This window comes from Sander vitreus, chromosome 21 (assembly GCF_031162955.1).
Source record: "Sander vitreus isolate 19-12246 chromosome 21, sanVit1, whole genome shotgun sequence".
Taxonomy (NCBI): domain Eukaryota; kingdom Metazoa; phylum Chordata; class Actinopteri; order Perciformes; family Percidae; genus Sander; species Sander vitreus.
In genome coordinates, this window is record NC_135875.1 from 24,393,594 (window position 1) to 24,409,798 (window position 16,205).

The window sequence follows — 16,205 nt, forward strand, 5'->3', positions numbered from 1 at the left end:
TCACGCTCCTGTTACAAGTAGCACAAGTAGTCGTGTTTTGAGCCCCCTGAAGAGTTATTTTTCACCTCTTTTCGGAAGTGGGTTATCTTTCATATTTTTTGAGGGGGGACAAACCTACCTCTTCGAAATATTGAGGTGGACATATCCCCTGCATCTCCCCCCCAAAAATCTTTGCCAAGGTTCCCTCAACGTGCTCTCACGCCTTTACCTGCTCGCACTCTTCACCTGGCGACAATTTGACACAGACACACAGACACACAGAGAGAAGCCCAATACTTCTGCAGGCTTTCATGATGAAAGTCATGGTTACAGCTTCACGTTACAGCGTCACTCTGAGCTTATACTTGATTATGTGTTGGCAGCTACGAGCACAGCAGCATTTAACACAGCAGCTGCATATATAGACATGCATACATTTATGTACTGTACGTATGGATATCATCGATTCATGTTTAGTGCAGCACTCTTTGTGTTCTTGTTGACAGTAACAGGAAAACTTGACTTGTATGTAGATATTTTCTGATGTTGTTATATAGTATTTGTAGTAGTAGCATTATTATGTTTATGTCCCTGTTGGGAAATAAGGTTGCAGCAGCGCTTCCGGCTCAGCTCTCTTTTCGTCACAATGGTGCGGCTCTCACTCTTGCAATGATTACGCTTTTATTTTGAAGGTTCCATCTGCAAATTGGAAGTTTTGTTTCTATACATACAGCTTCACTACAATTTCATAGATTGCAATCTCTCTCTCTCTCTCTCTCTCTCTCTATCTCTCTCTCTCTCTCTCTCTAGCTCTCTCTCTCTCTCTCTCTCTCTCTCTCTCTCTCTCTCTCTCTCTCTCTCTCTCTCTCTCTCTCTCTCTCTCTCTCTCTCTCTCTCTCTCTCTTCTCTCTCTCTCTCTCTCTCTCTCTCTCTCTCTCTCTCTCTCTCTCTCTCTCTCTCTCTCTAGCTCTCTCTCTCTCTCTATCTCTCTCTCTCTCTCTCTCTCTCTGTCTCTCTCTCTCTCTCTCTCCTCTCTCTCTCTCCTCTCTCTCTCTCTCTCTCTCTCTCTCTCTCTCTCTCTCTATCTCCTCTCTCTCTCTCTCTCTCTCTGAGCGGATGTGTGAGTGTGAGTGAGTCTACGGAGCGTGTGAGTTTCTATCTTTGTTTTTCTGTTTATTTGGGGTTTTGTTCAGGTAGTTTGGTTGTCAGCCGGGCATTATGCCCGTGTTTGGCGGCCATGCGGTGCTGGAGAAGCTGACACGCCGACATGCAGTGAGGTTTTCCCCGCATGTCGGCTGTTCAGTGGAGGAGGCCAGCTATGCTGTCGGGGAGGTGGTGGGGTTTGACAGTGTGAAGTCCGCCTCCCGTATGAACAAGGCAGTTGTTATTTTCTTGGATGATGTGGCGAAGGTTGAGACTGTGGTAGAAAGAGGAATTGTAATCCGTGATACTTTCACCCCGGTTCTCCCGCTGGTGAGCCCAGCTAAAAGAATCATGATTTCAAACGCACCTCCGTTTATTAAAAATGAGGATTTGGCCAAAGAGGTGTCACGGTACGGCCAGCTGATGTCTCCCATTAAAATGGTTCTGCTAGGTTGTAAATCCCCGAAACTCAAGCACGTAGTGTGTCACAGAAGACAAGCCTTCATGACTCTGAAAGACAACGCGGCTGATCTAAATCTAACGTTCAGTTTTAAAGTGGAAGGCTTCAGCTATGTTGTTTTTGCGACTTCTGATTCCATGAAGTGTTTTGGATGTGGGGAGGAGGGTCATTTGGTCCGTTCCTGTCCGCGCCGGCCGGCCCCCGAATCTGCGGGGCCGGGCGTTTCGGCCGAGACGGCTCCCGGTCCCGCTGGGTCGGGCGGTTCGGCCGACCGGGCCGCAGAGTCGCCTCCGGGGGGCTCAGACTCAGATGTTGCGCCACCTGCGGCTGACTCAGACTCGGCAGGTGCGCAACAGTGTGCAGAAACTGCAGAGGTTACAGAGTTAGACAAGCAGGAAAAAGAGAATAATGTTGTACAACAGGAGTGTGGAAATACAACTGTTAATGAAGGAAATGCCCAGTCTACTGAGGCAGCAGAAAATAACAAACAGACAGGGAAAAAGAAAGGCAGCGCAAATAAGACAAGCTGCAGTCAGAATATTACAAATGTGGTTGATGATGCTCTGGCTGAAAATGTGTCTGATGAGATGGATGTAACTACAAGATCCAGCAAAAGAAAAAACAGTTCTAACAAAGAGCAGAATGATGCTAAAGCTAAAAAGCTGCTAGAGGGTCTGTGTGGTGATGATGATGATGAGGAAGATTGTGAGTGGACAGCATCCCAGGTGGAGAAGTTAACTCTGTATCCTCTGGATAAGATCAAGAAGTTCCTGCAGGACACTAAAGGGATCAAGGCGGTGAAGACGGAGCAGTTCTTCCCTGATCTGAGAGGGTTTATCAGGTCTGTGGCCTGGCTGAGGAAAGATACAGAAGGGTTCACTATCCAAGAGGTTTACCGCCTCAAGAAACTGGTCACTAAAGTCAGAGCTCAACTCATTGAAGATGATGACTGGGTTTAATATGTTTCTTCACATACTTGTTGTGTGTGTTTTTTGTTCTTGCTCTTTTCTTTTTTAATGGCAGATTTAAATATTGGGTCTTTAAACATTAATGGAGCAAGAAGTGATGTTAAAAGAGCTTCTCTGTTTAAACTGATGGAGTTAAAACATCTGGATGTTATCTTTGTGCAGGAGACCCACAGTGATGTGGAGAATGAGAGTGAGTGGAGGAAGCAGTGGCCTGGGGGAGGTGATTCTCAGCCATAAAGCCTCTAACAGTGGGGGGGGTCGGGGTGCTCTTCTCTAAGGGCTTTCGTCCCTGCTCCTTTAGTGTGGAGGAGATCATGTGTGGCCACATTATAAAAAATTAAGGTTGTGCTTGAAAATGTTCAACTTATTTTTTATAAATGTGTATGCTCCAGTTTCGGCCATTGAACGAATGACATTTTTAAACCTTTTGTGTGATGTCATTCAGGACTGTACTGATGATTTTTTTGTTTTTTGGGAGGTGATTTTAACTGCACGGAGAATCCCAGTGTAGATCGTAATCACCTGGAGCCTCATCCTGCTTCCTCGGGCCAGACTCAGGCGTCTGATGGAGAGCTGTGAGCTGGAGGATGTGTGGAGAGGTTTTCACATGAACGCCAGGCAGTACACCTGGAGTCATTCCAGAGATAACATGTTGTCTTTGGCCAGGCTGGATCGCTTTTATTGTTTTAAGCACCATTTTGGTGTGTTTAAAAAGTGTATCATTTCTCCTGTTGGTTTTACGGACCATTGTCTTGTCCAGTGCTCTATTTATATTCAAAATGTAAAATTGCACAGTGCTTATTGGCATTTTAATACTGGACTTTTAAATGATAACTCTTTTAAAGAGGCTTTTAAGTGTGTGTGGGGTATACACCAGAGCCTTAAGTCCAGTTTCCCATCATTGCAGCAGTGGTGGGATATTGGGAAAGGTTCAGGTGAAACTTTTTTTGTCAGCAATATACTCGCAATGTCACCAAGCACATCACCAGGTCTCTTCAAGACCTAGAGATTGAAGTAGTGGAACTACAGGATTTGGTGGATTCCACAGGAAATCAAGGGCATGTTGAAGCTCTTAAAGTTAAAAAGGCTGCTTTAGCCAACCTGTTGGGCATCACAGCACAGGGGGGCTCTGGTCCGCTGCCGCTTCATGAACGCTTCCCAGATGGATGCCCCCCTCACAGTTTTTTCTTTGGTCTGGAGCGTAAGAATGGTCAAAGGAAGATCATCCACTCGCTACGCTCTGAAGATGGAGCTACGATCACAGGAACCCCTGAGATCAGGAGATATGCCACCTCGTTCTACAAAGACCTGTTCAGAGAGGAGTACGTGGAAGATCCTGAGTCAGCTGCGTCTTTCCATGCTGGGCTTCCTCAGGTGGGTGCTGCTAACAACACGGTGCTGGAAGATCTACTGTCCCTGAATGAACTGTATGTTGCTCTGATGAGTCTGGGGAACGGTAAGGCACCAGGCATCGACGGGCTGCCTGTGGATTTCTATAAGACCTTTTGGCCAGTTATTGGTGAAGATCTGCTGGAGGTCTTTCAGGACAGCTTGAGCAGAGGACGCCTGCCGCTGAGCTGCAGAAGGGCAGTCATTACCCTGCTGCCAAAGAAAGGAGACTTACAGGACATAAAGAACTGGAGACCTGTTTCTCTGCTGTGTGGGGACTATAAGATCTTGTCCAAAGCTCTCGCTTCTCGGCTTCGGGAGGCGATGGATGAAGTGGTTCATGTCGACCAGACTTACTGTGTGCCCGGCAGGTTAATGAGTGATAATATCACTTTAATTCGGCATGTTTTGGACGTCTCTAGCTCACTGGGTATGGATACTGGTCTTATTTCCATAGACCAGGATAAGGCTTTTGACCGGGTTGAACATCAGTATTTGTGGCAGACGCTCAATGCTTTTGGCTTCAGCCCAGGTTTCATAGCTAAGATTCAGGTACTGTACCGTGATATTGCGAGTATATTGAAGGTTAATGGTGGTTTGGCTGCACCTTTTAATGTGCAGAGAGGAGTACGGCAGGGATGCTCTCTGTCGGGGATGCTTTATTCTCTCGCTATTGAGCCTCTGCTCCATAAACTTAGGAATGAACTTTTAGGTGTGTATTTTCCTGGGTGTGTTTCAGCTGTTAAAATATCAGCTTACACAGACGATGTCATGGTTGTTTTAAACAAGCAAACAGACATCAACACTTTGGTAGAGACTGTAAGTATTTTTAATCATATCTCTTCTGCTGAAGTGAACTGGGCTAAGAGTGAAGCTGTGGTGGTGGGAGATAAGCTACAGAGCACTCTATCTCTACCAGGAGGGCTCACCTGGAAGAAAGGAGGGGTCAAGTATTTGGGTGAGGAGTGTGTAATGCAAAGAAACTGGGATAATGCTCTGGAAAAAATAGAAGGCTGATTAAAGAAATGGAAGTGGCTCTTACCGAGCATGTCCTACAGAGGGAGGACGCTTGTTATTAACAATCTGCTGTCCTCTTCTCTGTGGCATAAACTGGCTTGTGTGGATCCCCCTTCTAATTTACTTGTAAAAATTCAATCTGTTTTGGTTAATTTTTTTGGGATAAGCTGCACTGGATTCCCCAGGCTGTTCTGTTTCTTCCTAAGGAAGAGGGAGGACAAGGACTGGTTCATTTGGCCAGCAGGGGCGCTGCTTTCCGCCTGCAGTTCCTCCAGAGACTGCTGTTTGGCCCTAAAGACTTGGTCTGGAGACCTCTGGCCCATTGGGTGCTGAAAGACTTTAAGGGTTTTGGACTAAAAGACTCTTTGTTCCTGATGGATGTGAGGAAGCTGAGTTTCCAGGATTTGCCTCCTTTCTATCGTGGCGTGTTTACAGTGTGGAAGCTGTTGACCAAGGAGAGACGGGTGCAGGGTGACTCCCTACACTGGCTGCTACAGGAACCAGTGGTGTACGGAGACCGGTTGGATTACCCCTGCTGGGCTGGTTCTGCCATCTTGGACGTGTTCTGCAGAGCACGGGTGCTCACGCTGGGGAATGTGATGGATATCGCTGGACCAAAACTGAACAATGCTGCTGCTTTGGCAGCTGTTCTGGGTGTGAGATCAGTCAGAACAATCTCAAAACTGTTGGATCACTGGAAGTACTATCTGTCTGGACATGAATCCATAATGTTGGAGGAATATAATGTTGGTCTGATTACACCTCAATGTGACGATTCCGTCCCTGGTTTATGTGTCCGTCCCTGTCTTGATAATTATGTTGGTTGTTTTTTAGATGTAAAGCACTGCACTTTAGACCTGAAAGAGGCAAAAGGAAATGCCTTTTATAAAATGATGGTGCTGTGTTTAAATAGGAGTAAACTCCATGAACGGGTTGACACACCGTGGCGAGGACATCTGGGTTTGGAGGTTGATGTCCAGCCTGCGTGGAGGAGTTTATACAAACCACCATTAACTAAAAGAGTAGCTGACCTCCAGTGGAGAGTGTTACACGGCATAGTGGCAGTCAACGCCTTTCTGTCTGTCATCAGTCCTGGTGTTAGCAACAAGTGTCCTTATTGTGATGAAAAAGAAACTGTTTTTCATTGTTATTCTGAGTGTGTGCGCCTGTCACCGTTGTTCTTGCTGCTGGAGAAACTGTTCAGTAAGGTAGGGGAGGTTTTCTCCAAACAAATGTTCATCCTTGGGTTCAGGTACAGTAGGTTAGCTAAACATAAATGTCAGCTGTTGAACTTCATCCTGGGCCAATCAAAGATGGCTGTGTATGTGAGCAGGAAGAGGAAGGTGGATGAATCTGTTGATATTAATGTGACTCTGCTGTTTACTCGGATGGTGAAAGCCAGAATCAGGATTGACTTTAGTTATTCTAAAGAGATGAAGGATGTGGATCAGTTCAGTGTGATCTGGGCCCATGGTGATGTGTTGTGCTCTGTTGAAGGAGAACAACTCATCTTTTCTCAGGAGATGATGTCATATATTTAAGAGTATATGTATTTATTTATTGTTCTGTTGAAAAGAGATTATTTTTGTAGATAACGAGATGGAACATTGATAAAATAAAGTTCCTTTAAAAATCAAAAATCTCTCTCTCTCTCAAATTCAAATTGCTTTATTGGTATTAATGTCAGAAAAACAATATTGTCAAAGCATCAAGGATAATACAATTCAATAATAATACGATGAGAAAAAATACGTACATACAATTTATATAACTAAAATGTATAAATTTAAAGTCACAGGACTTAATGAGAAGGCAGAGTAAACTTTGAGGAGATGAACTACACTACACACACACACACACACACACACACACACACACACACACACACACACACACACACACACACACACACACACATGATGAACAAACAGGCAGGTGACTGTAGGGGAGCCGACTGTTCATATAAACATATATATATAGCTACTCAGTTAAAAATAGTTTATTTCTTATGCAGCATACAACACCACAAAGACATCTTTTGGCAGCGTGCTCAGACAACAAACAACTGTTCAATGTGTATAAGGTCTAAAAGCAATCATTTTACATGATAAACTGTGTCAGACCTGAGCATCCATACAGTAATTGACCGTTGTTCTGACATCATGAGTTTCTCAAAGCTGCACTAATGAATATTTGTATTTTACCAATAGGTCAAATGACCTTATATAAAAGTTATGGCCCGAGGGTCAAACCCACCGAGAATTACCACCCAACTGCAGTTCCCCTCAGCTCATGTAGCGTTTGAGCATCCTTTAAGTATTGTTTCAGTTGAATGGTGTGAAACTCTGAAGATTCTGCTAAGACCACCATCAGGCTAAGTTAGCAACTAGCTGCGTAAAATGCTACACAAAGCGTAGCTTTTAGCAGCTAAAGAGATAGATCTTTTTCTCAGGAATTGGTGGCGACCAAAACAGAGTTAAAGGAGAGTAGACTTACATTTATTGTGTGGTCAGAAACTGGACTCTAAATAAATGCTAATGTATCTGTGTATGTTGGGAGGCGATAATATGTTGTGTTTACAGCTTGTTCTGCTGCCCCCAAGTGGCCCAAAACATTTTAATCCATTAATGCAGCTTTAATGTGTTTTTAAATTTTTTTTTAACCCTGAGTGTTGAGTTAAAATCTGAAGAGAAATGCTAATTATTTGTTTATACTATGTTGGTTTTCATACAAATATAAACAGTTTAATATGTTCTCGAGGTACTACCAAAGAGTTGGTACATGCAGTCCAGCAAACATGCAACAAAGCTTTAAAGTCCATAATCTAGCCATAAAACAAAATATATAGTTAACATTTTTCATCCTCACAAATACATTATGTACAGAGATGTTTCCTTGGACCAAATTGGAAATCAGACCCCAGATCATCATCAAGTAGATCATGTTGTGTTCGGTCTTATGCAGCAATCCTCCTTTACAGACACATTTCAAGTGATCAAAACATTTGCGTTCCCCTGCATGTTCACAAATAGAGTTGTGTTGCAGTCGTCAGAGCACATCAGCGTTCCCTTCAGCTGTGTCCCTGAGCTTTTCTTGAGTCCCAGCAGCCAACTGTCGCATCGTGAAAACAGTTTGTCAAGAATGTCCCAGCCTGACTGTGTCATAAACAGAGAGGGCTTTTGTTCATGTACTTGGCTTTGAATTGCATCCATGACACAGTGTTTGGTCTATGTCTGGATCTCCTGGTAGATTGCATGACACATAAGATGGAGCAATGTTGATTTTTCAAAACGGATCCAAACTAAGTGCGCCTTAAGACTGTGTGCTCTGCTGGCTTATGCCAGTGGCGTGTGGGTGGGTGTTGTTTTTAGTTTCTTCCTCTTCGGCTAACTGGTGTGTCTGTAATGTTCTTGTACTTCCATCAGCATTGATTTATTGGTAAATCAGCAGATAGAAAAATTTCTTTTAGTCTGACATCTATAAAAGGCAAAAAATAAATAAATCATTGTTCAAAGAAGCATGAATTGTATAATTCGTTAGATGAAAAGATCAATATCAATCTCATGTCTGCGCGTTAAGTAAGGAGCTTCAGTGAGATTTGGTTAGACTAGCCGAGCATGCTAAGCTATAAGCAATTGTCGGAGCATGTAACTCCCGCTAATGATTGGTCAGTCCATCAGATTGGTCCAAAGTGAAATGGCTCAACAGTTATTGGATGGATTTCAACGCAAATGTTGAAATGACATTCACCGTCCTCATTGGATGAAGTCTACAGATTTTGGTGATTCCTTTATTTTTGCTCAAGTGCCACCATGAGGATGACATTTCTGATTTTAAGTAAAATGTCTTGACAACTATTAGATGGATTGCCAGACATTCATGGTTCCCTTATGCCGACCTCACACCAAACGACTTTTCAAGCCATTCCACTGTCGCAGACAAATTTCCAATATGGGAATGGAACCCTAAGAGTTTTGCTAGAGTCGGCGCGCTCCCGTCGTCTTAATCGTTTGGTGTATGGTGGTCATAAAACTCAGTCCCAGTTGGTCTTTTTCCAGTCTTTCCCCGTAAAGACAAAATCAAACATGTTTGATATTATCCTAAGTTTAAAGTCTTGGTAGTGAAGTTAAATCATGTGAACATTGTCAACAACCAATGAGTGTGCTCCATACAGCACCAAACAGGAAGCAGCAAACAGCTAGAGCCAGTGTTGTTTATAGTTGCTACGGCACCACGCGCTAAGCTTAACGCTAAAGAAGGAAAGTTGACGATTTTCAGCCCTTCTGAAGCGAGTCATCCAATGGGAGTTTTATCACAGACCTCCAGGTACTGGAGACATTCATCTCCATGTACGGCAAAACAGAAAATCTGCAGACTTTCTCTTAAGTTACCAGCTAACGCTAGCCGTAGCTAGCTAGCTTGGTAAAATTTTTCAAAACGAATCTAGTTATCTTCTTGCAATGTGTGACCCTGCAAGAGTCCCATTCTTTACATATTATGACAGTCTTTAACGTTAGATGTAAGATGATTGTCTTTAGATGTGAGATGGTGTCGGACTGTAGTCTGTTCAAAGTCTGTTCAAAGTCTTTTAGTGTAAGGTAGGCATTCGAAGAACAGTAATCACGAGAATGATTACATAATGAGAAGTTACAGTAGCCTAAGATAGTACAGTATAAATATGAAATGTATGAATGAATTTCAACAAAAAAAAATCTTTTTAAATCTATGTATAAAAAAAAGTCTATGAATGGCAAAAAATATATTTTTGTGTTTTTATTGTTCAGAAAAGTTTACAAGCAATGTGATTTTAAAACATGGCTTAATCTGCATTAAATAAGTGCCGACTTGGTCGGTTGAACCGGTTGGACCGGTTGGTTGGTCGGTCGGTCGGTTGGACCGGTTGATCGGTCGCTTGTTCGGTCGGTTGGTTGGTATTGGCATTTAAGAGCTTTGGAGGTGAGGAGTATTTTCAAACTTTGGACTGAACCTGGCGAGCTGTTTCGGTCATACCTAGCACACATACACAAGAGTGGTTATGATCTTTCACAAAGAAAGCAAATAGCAAATTAAAATACTTTTAATACTATTTGCTCGCATTTCTATTACAAATGTTCAGGTGCTGTGTAAACTGTCCACGGTCAAAGGAGCTGTGGGTTTTGTGAGTGTATAGCTCGGTTTATCCTTCTGGCTTTTAGTCCAGGGTGAATGGCAGCGTCATGGTGTATTTTGAAAGCAGCAGTGAGTTTATAGGGCTTCCTCCCACACAGTACCAGAGTGGAGAGGAGATTCAGAAATAGCTGCAGCAGCCGGATTTCTCCTTCTGTGCTTCAATGTATTCATGAATGTGGAACTTGGGTTGGTTGGGATGTTGGACGGCCCGGTGCTTCAGTTCCCTGAACAACAGAAACAGACGTCACACACTTTAAATAAACCAGCAACAGTCTGGGTTCCAAATTAACTTTTTCATCCATTGGCAAACTGGCTAGTGAATGTTCACATTTTACCAACCACTCAATAGATTACCATTGTTTTTTTGGCTGGTGAGTGAAGCAAATCTACCACATGCCACTTGCATATTTTACCAGCATTTTGCTGGTGGATGGTGCTAACTTTGAACCCTGACAACAGTGGTGCTGTCACTATTATTGGGCAGTCAAAGTAAATTGTGAGGTGTGGTGTCAACTGGTGTCATCCTATTTACTCAATGTACTCTTATGTAAATTAAAATAATTGTATTACTCATATGAAAAATCTATTCTTAATAAATTGTCACTTCTGGCACTTTTTTTGTATAATATTCTTCATATTAACCATCTCAATATATATATAATATTGTAACGGACTGTGTTAATTCTCCAGGTTAATGTCTTCATGTTAATGTTAAAATGTTAAGAGTATCACGGTTTATACACAGTAGTTGGGGCCAGATTAGAGACGTTGAGTTAAACACTGAGATTTCCGCCTGTCAGTGAAGTAAACATGAGTTAGACGCTGTGAACCCTGTCTACATGTCATCTTCCTATGAGAGTGAGCCGCGGGAGATTGTACACCTGTAGTTGGCTGAGAGCTAAGGGGGGGGTGGCTGTTGTGAGGTCCTAGAGGAAGTGAAGGGAGGTGGAAGAGAGAGGCCAGCGGGGTGTGCGAGTAATGTGAGGTAACGTGTATTTCACTGAGGTGTTTCTTTTGTTTTGGTGTTGGTTACGGCCCACAGTAACCTGTATTCAAGTCAGTAATAAAACCGACAGTAAACTGGCTATAACGTCTCACCGGCTGCTTATTGAGGGACGTTACACTGGTGTCAGAAGTTAAAGACGAATAGAGTCGTCGCCACAAGGCTTCTGAAGGCTGCGTTTTTTCCCCCACATCGAGTTAATGGAGAGCTGACCACCACGCGGTGAGAAATGCTGCACGGAAAACACCCAAAGATCAAGCGGGAGGAGGGAGCTAATGGACGGGATTATGACAGCTCTACCGACGCTTGGAGAGCGGCGGAGCACATGCAGCACAGAGAGCGGGTGAGGGACATGACTCTGAAAATGGCGGCAGAGGCTGGTTTTGGCCGCGCCGACGTGGGACGGGTCGGCCGTGAGGAAATAATGGTGGTCAATATCACAGCTGTCGGGCCGCCCTCGATTAAAACTCCCAGGTACGATGGCAAGACTGACTGGGAGGCATTTCATGCTCAATTTGAACTGTTGGCTCATGCAGGCAAGTGGTCCATAGAAGTTAAAGCCCTCCAATTAGCAATGTGCCTTACCGGTGATGCTCTTTTAAGCCTGCTGCTGCTAAGCCCTCAGGATAGAAGTGACTATGATGCGTTGGTGGGAGCCTTAAAGAGGAGGTTTGGACAGTGTTCTGCGGCTAGCCTGCTCTGCTCCGAGCTGTGCAGCAGACAGCGACGACCAGGGGAGCCGCTCAGGGATCTGGCCAATGACATTGAGAGGCTGATTCACCGCGCCTATGGCCACATGCCCCCCACCATTCAGAGCGAATTAGCCCGGGACCACTTTCTCCAGGCGCTGCTGCCGACAGACCTGCGGTTCCAGACGCTGCTGGCTCACCCCAAATCTCTCCTGGAGGCTTTGGAGCTGGCTTCAGAGAGGGAGATGCTGTGCATGGGTCACCTGGCAGAAGGTGCACAAAAGGTGAGAGCTGTAAGTGGGACTGAGTCGGACACAGCAACACCCATCTGGGTGGAAGATATAACGCAGCTGGTACGGGCTGCCACCCTGCGCGAGGAGCAGTGGCCCAGATCACGTCCTCTGATTTGCTGGGGATGCGGCCAGCCTGGCCACCTGCTACGGCAGTGCACCCATGACCCTAAGAAGCAGGGAAACGGGCCGGGGACCGCATAGTCGGGACAAGGCGGATCCCCGGGACGGTGTCCAGACCCTGCACAGGCGGGGAGACAGTGCAGCATGATCAGGTGGTGGCGCTACAAGCAACAAACAGTGTGGATGGGCACGTGGAGCGACTGGTGATGCTGGCCAAACCTGGGTAGGAGACTGCTGGTATGCCCTGGTGACTGTTGGGGAGATACGCTGCTCTGCACTGGTGGACACCGGCTCCTCTGCAACCCTGGTAAGGCCAGATGTAGTGAAGAACAGGACAACAGTTATCCCCACCATAGTGAAACTACAGACAGTCACCGGGGAGCGGGCTCCCATGGTGGGAGAGGCATTAGTGAGTCTGGGGTTGGGAAAAAATACTTTTCGTTGTCCGGTGTGGGTCGTGGACCTGGAGGACTGCATACTGGGGCTGGATGTTCTGGGTTCATTGGACTGTGTCATTAAACCAAGAGAGGAACACTCACCTTCCCAGACTGACACGTCATCCAGATGGCTAGACGGCCTCTCAGGCCGTGCTGCACTGCTGCTCACACCACGGCTATGCTAGCAGCTGAGACAGCAACGTACATGGCTGCCTGTGTCCACTTCCACGACTGACCACCTGCACCACCCCTCCCCAACCCCACCTGCTGCTGACCCACTTATGCGACCGATGCCCACAGCTGTCGACTCCACCAGCACGCCACCTGCACCAAACCCCATTCCGCCAGCCACCGATCCGACCCCACACCCTGCGGCCACCACACTGCCTGGTGTAGGGGATAGAGTCCTGGCTGTGAAGGAGGTCTGGCAGAAAAACTGTGATGGACTGACTGCCAGTGAACAAGGTCAGCTGTGGCAGCTCCTACTGGAGTTCAAAGACTGTTTCTCGCTGTCAGAGGACGATGTGGGCCGGACAAGTCTTATCCAGCATGATATTGACACGGGGGACACACCGCCCATCTGGATGAGACCTCGACGCCTTCCCCTGGCCAAACAGGAAGCGGCTGACAAGGCTCTGGGTGAGATGCAACGCGCTGGGCTTGTCGAGCCTTCCACCAGCTCATGGGCCTCACCAGTTGTCATGGTCCCGAAAAAGACAAACGTTGACTGGCGGTTCTGTGTGGATTTCAGGTCCCTCAACAAAGTGACAAAAAAAGACCCCTACCCACTCCCGCGCATCGACGAGGCCCTGGACACGGTGGCGGGGTCCTCCTGGTTCTCTTCTTTGGATATGCGCAGCGGGTACTGGCAGGTTCCCCTCGCCCTAGAAGCCAGACCCAAAACCGCCTTCATCACCAGCCGGGGCCTGTGGCAATTTAAGGTCCTCCCATTCGGCCTCTGCAATGCACCCGCGACGTTTGAGAGACTGATGGACAGGGTGCTCGCTGAGATCTCCCGCCAAGAGTGTGTCGTCTATCTGGATGACATCCTTGTCCATGGTGACTCCTTTGGGTCAGCCCTCAGAGCCCTCAGGCGGGTGCTGGTGTGAGTGGCGGCTGCAGGATTAAAGCTACACCCACAGAAATGCTGCTTTATGAGAAGGGAGGTTGTGTTTTTGGGTCACAGGCTTGGAGGTGGCAGCGTCGGCACCATGGATGACAAGGTGCAAGCTGTGAAGGACTGGCCCATTCCCAACTCCGTACATGACCTAAAGAGCTTTCTGGGATTGTGCTCCTACTACAGGAGGTTTGTAAGGGGGTTCTCCTGTATGGCCGCGCCCCTGTTTTGGCTACTGCGGAAGGGGGAGACGTTGGAGGCCCAGTCCTGTCCCCACCTGACCCTTCCCTGACTTTCATCCTCGACACCGACGCCAGAAGTGTCGGTGCAGGGGCTGTGCTTGCCCAGGTTACACCTGAAGGAGAGAGGGTGGTAGCCTATCACAGTAAGACATTCAACAACGCTGAATGTCGCTACTGTGTCACCAGACGGGAGCTACTCGCCGTGGTCAGCGCCATCCGGCACTTTAAATATTACCTTGGGGGTCTCCACTTCACGGTCAGGACCGATCACTCGGCTCTGCAGTGGCTCATGTCCTTCAGAGAGCCGGAGGCCCAGCTAGCACGCTGGATTGAGGAACTGTAGGCGTATGACTTTACAGTGGTCTACAGACCAGGGGCACAACATGGGAATGTAGATGCACTGTCCCGCCGGCCCTGCATCCCTGATGGCTGCCGCTACTGTGAGAAGAGAGAGACCCTGGAGGGCGAGCAGCTGCCCACAGAGGTAAAATGTGAAGCAGGGGGGCCAGAGGGGCCGGCAGTAAGCCAGGGACTGACAGCTGTGGAGGTGGCGGAGTGGGGGCGCAAGCAGGAGGAGGACAATGACATCAGGCCGGTGCTCACATGGGTGACATTGCAGCGCCGACACACATGGGAGGAGGTCAGCATGTGTTCTCGAGCTACAAAGGGACTCTGGTCAATGTTTGACGCACTGCATCTGTGTGACGGGGTGCTACAGAGGGCGTGGAAAGAACCAGCTGCGGGAGAGACACAGTGGCAGGTGGTGGTGCCAAAGAGCCTACGAGAGAGGGTGCTTCAGGCGGTACATGGGGCTCCTGGGTCTGGCCACTTTGGGGTCGGAAAGACGCTTCGCCGCCTCCGTCAAGGATTCTACTGGGGCCAGCATAAGCGTGACGTGGAAGACTACTGCCGCCGCTGTGACAGTTGCACGGCGCGCAGAGGCCTCACAGATAGGTCTCACACCCAGCTCCAACAGTTCCCAACAGGTTGTCCTATGGAGAGAGTGGGGATTGATGTTCTTGGTCCGTTCCCTCGTACAGAGAAAGGTAACCGCTACATCCTCACTGCCATGGACTATTTCACTAAGTGGCCTGAGGCGTATTGTATTCCAGACCAGGAGGCAGAGACAGTAGTGGACGCGACTGGTGGGAAACGATCAGAGTTTTGGGGTGCCCGAGGTCATTGCACCACCGACCCAGGCAGGAACTTTGAGTCCCGTGTGTTTACGTCATGTGCGAGAAGCTGGGCTCCCACAAGACTGCATACCACCCTTCACCCACAAGTGATGGACTGGTCGAGAGATTTAACCGCATATTGGCACAGCAGTTGGCCATAGTGGCGGCTAAAGCACCAGCGGGACTGGGACAACCATGTGCCCGTATTGCTGATGGTGTGTGGTCTACACATGGGACTCACCTCCTGCTACCTGCCCTTCTAATGCTGGAAGGAGATCGGGACTCCGACTGAGATGATGGTGGGCAGACCCCCTGACACCGGGTGTCGGGCCCCGACTATGCCAGGAAGCTCCAGGACCGCTTGGAGTCAGCGCATGAGTTCGCCAGAGACAAGCTACAGTGTGCTGGAGCAAAACAGAAGCGGAACTACGACATTCATGCCAGAGGACGTAATTTTTTGAAGCCGGGGAGTTGGTCTGGGTGTACAGTCCTCAGAGAAAAAAGGCAGGTGCCCAAAGCTGGACAGTGTATGGGTCAGTCCTTGCAGGGTCCTGGAGAGACTGGGTGAAGTGGTATACAGGGTCCAGCTGCCTCGAAGAGGCAGGAAAGTTGCCCTACACCGAGACAGGCTGGCCCCCTATCGGGGTACGGCCACCCTTGCAGGAGAACGTGGAACCCCAGACACGGCACAATCTCAGACCCCTCCGCATGCGCCCCCTGGCGACTTGAATTCCCCCTCTGACTCCCCACAGAATGGATTTTTGCCCCCTTTCCCTGTGACTCCACCAGCCCCCCCCCTCATCTCCTTCTTCTCCTGCCCTGGGTCACTCACGGCCGCAGAGGAACCACAGGCCACCCGTTCACCTGAGAGACTTTGTTTGCCCCTCAGGGGCGAGGGACTTTGGAAAGGGGGGGGTAGTTAATGTTAAAATGTTAAGAGTATCACGGTTTATACACAGTAGTTGGGGCCAGATTAGAGACGTTGAGTTAAACACTGAGATTTC

At 47.5% G+C, this 16,205-nt stretch overlaps 1 protein-coding gene across 1 annotated transcript in view; it reads right to left on the reverse strand.

Annotated features, from left to right (window-relative positions):
* Positions 1 to 6,646: 6,646 nt before the first annotated feature.
* The window catches only part of LOC144536243 (ras-related protein Rab-37-like), a 30,743-nt gene continuing 21,184 nt past the window's right edge, over positions 6,647 to 16,205 (reverse strand). The window contains exon 9 of the mRNA XM_078279275.1: positions 6,647 to 10,349. Within this exon, the coding sequence (XP_078135401.1) occupies positions 10,244 to 10,349 (106 nt within the window). The 3' untranslated portion in view covers positions 6,647 to 10,243. The remainder of the gene's footprint in view (positions 10,350 to 16,205) is intronic.